At 45.2% G+C, this 294-nt stretch overlaps 1 protein-coding gene across 1 annotated transcript in view; it reads left to right on the top strand.

Annotated features, from left to right (window-relative positions):
• LOC119582090 (protein argonaute-2-like) overlaps nt 1–294 on the top strand; it is a 38,101-nt gene that overhangs the window by 29,510 nt on the left and 8,297 nt on the right. Inside the window, exon 6 of the mRNA XM_037930336.1 lies at nt 79–245. Within this exon, the coding sequence (XP_037786264.1) occupies nt 79–245 (167 nt within the window). The remainder of the gene's footprint in view (nt 1–78; nt 246–294) is intronic.

The following is a 294-nucleotide window of genomic DNA, read 5'->3' as shown; positions in this document are numbered from 1 at the left end:
AACATTTGTATACCGTGTTTAGCGTTAATGTGTGGATGTGATTAAAATCGTTCATGAAGACATTCATAACCGACAAAGGGCGAAGACTTGTGACGTTAACAGAGGAAGTGGCGAGAGGAGCAAGTCCAGAGTACAGCGTGTGGTTAGAGATTCTGGCCTCCGCCCTTCTCCTAAAGGCTCCTCGTCATTATTGTGGCGATTCTGACCAACACCCGCACTCAGACTCCTATAAATATCATGTACACGTACGCACGTACACACTCACACACATGCATAGAGAGTGATTTGATTGAT

Source organism: Penaeus monodon, chromosome 15 (assembly GCF_015228065.2).
Source record: "Penaeus monodon isolate SGIC_2016 chromosome 15, NSTDA_Pmon_1, whole genome shotgun sequence".
NCBI lineage: Eukaryota > Metazoa > Arthropoda > Malacostraca > Decapoda > Penaeidae > Penaeus > Penaeus monodon.
This window is presented reverse-complemented; position numbering and strand designations above follow the sequence as displayed.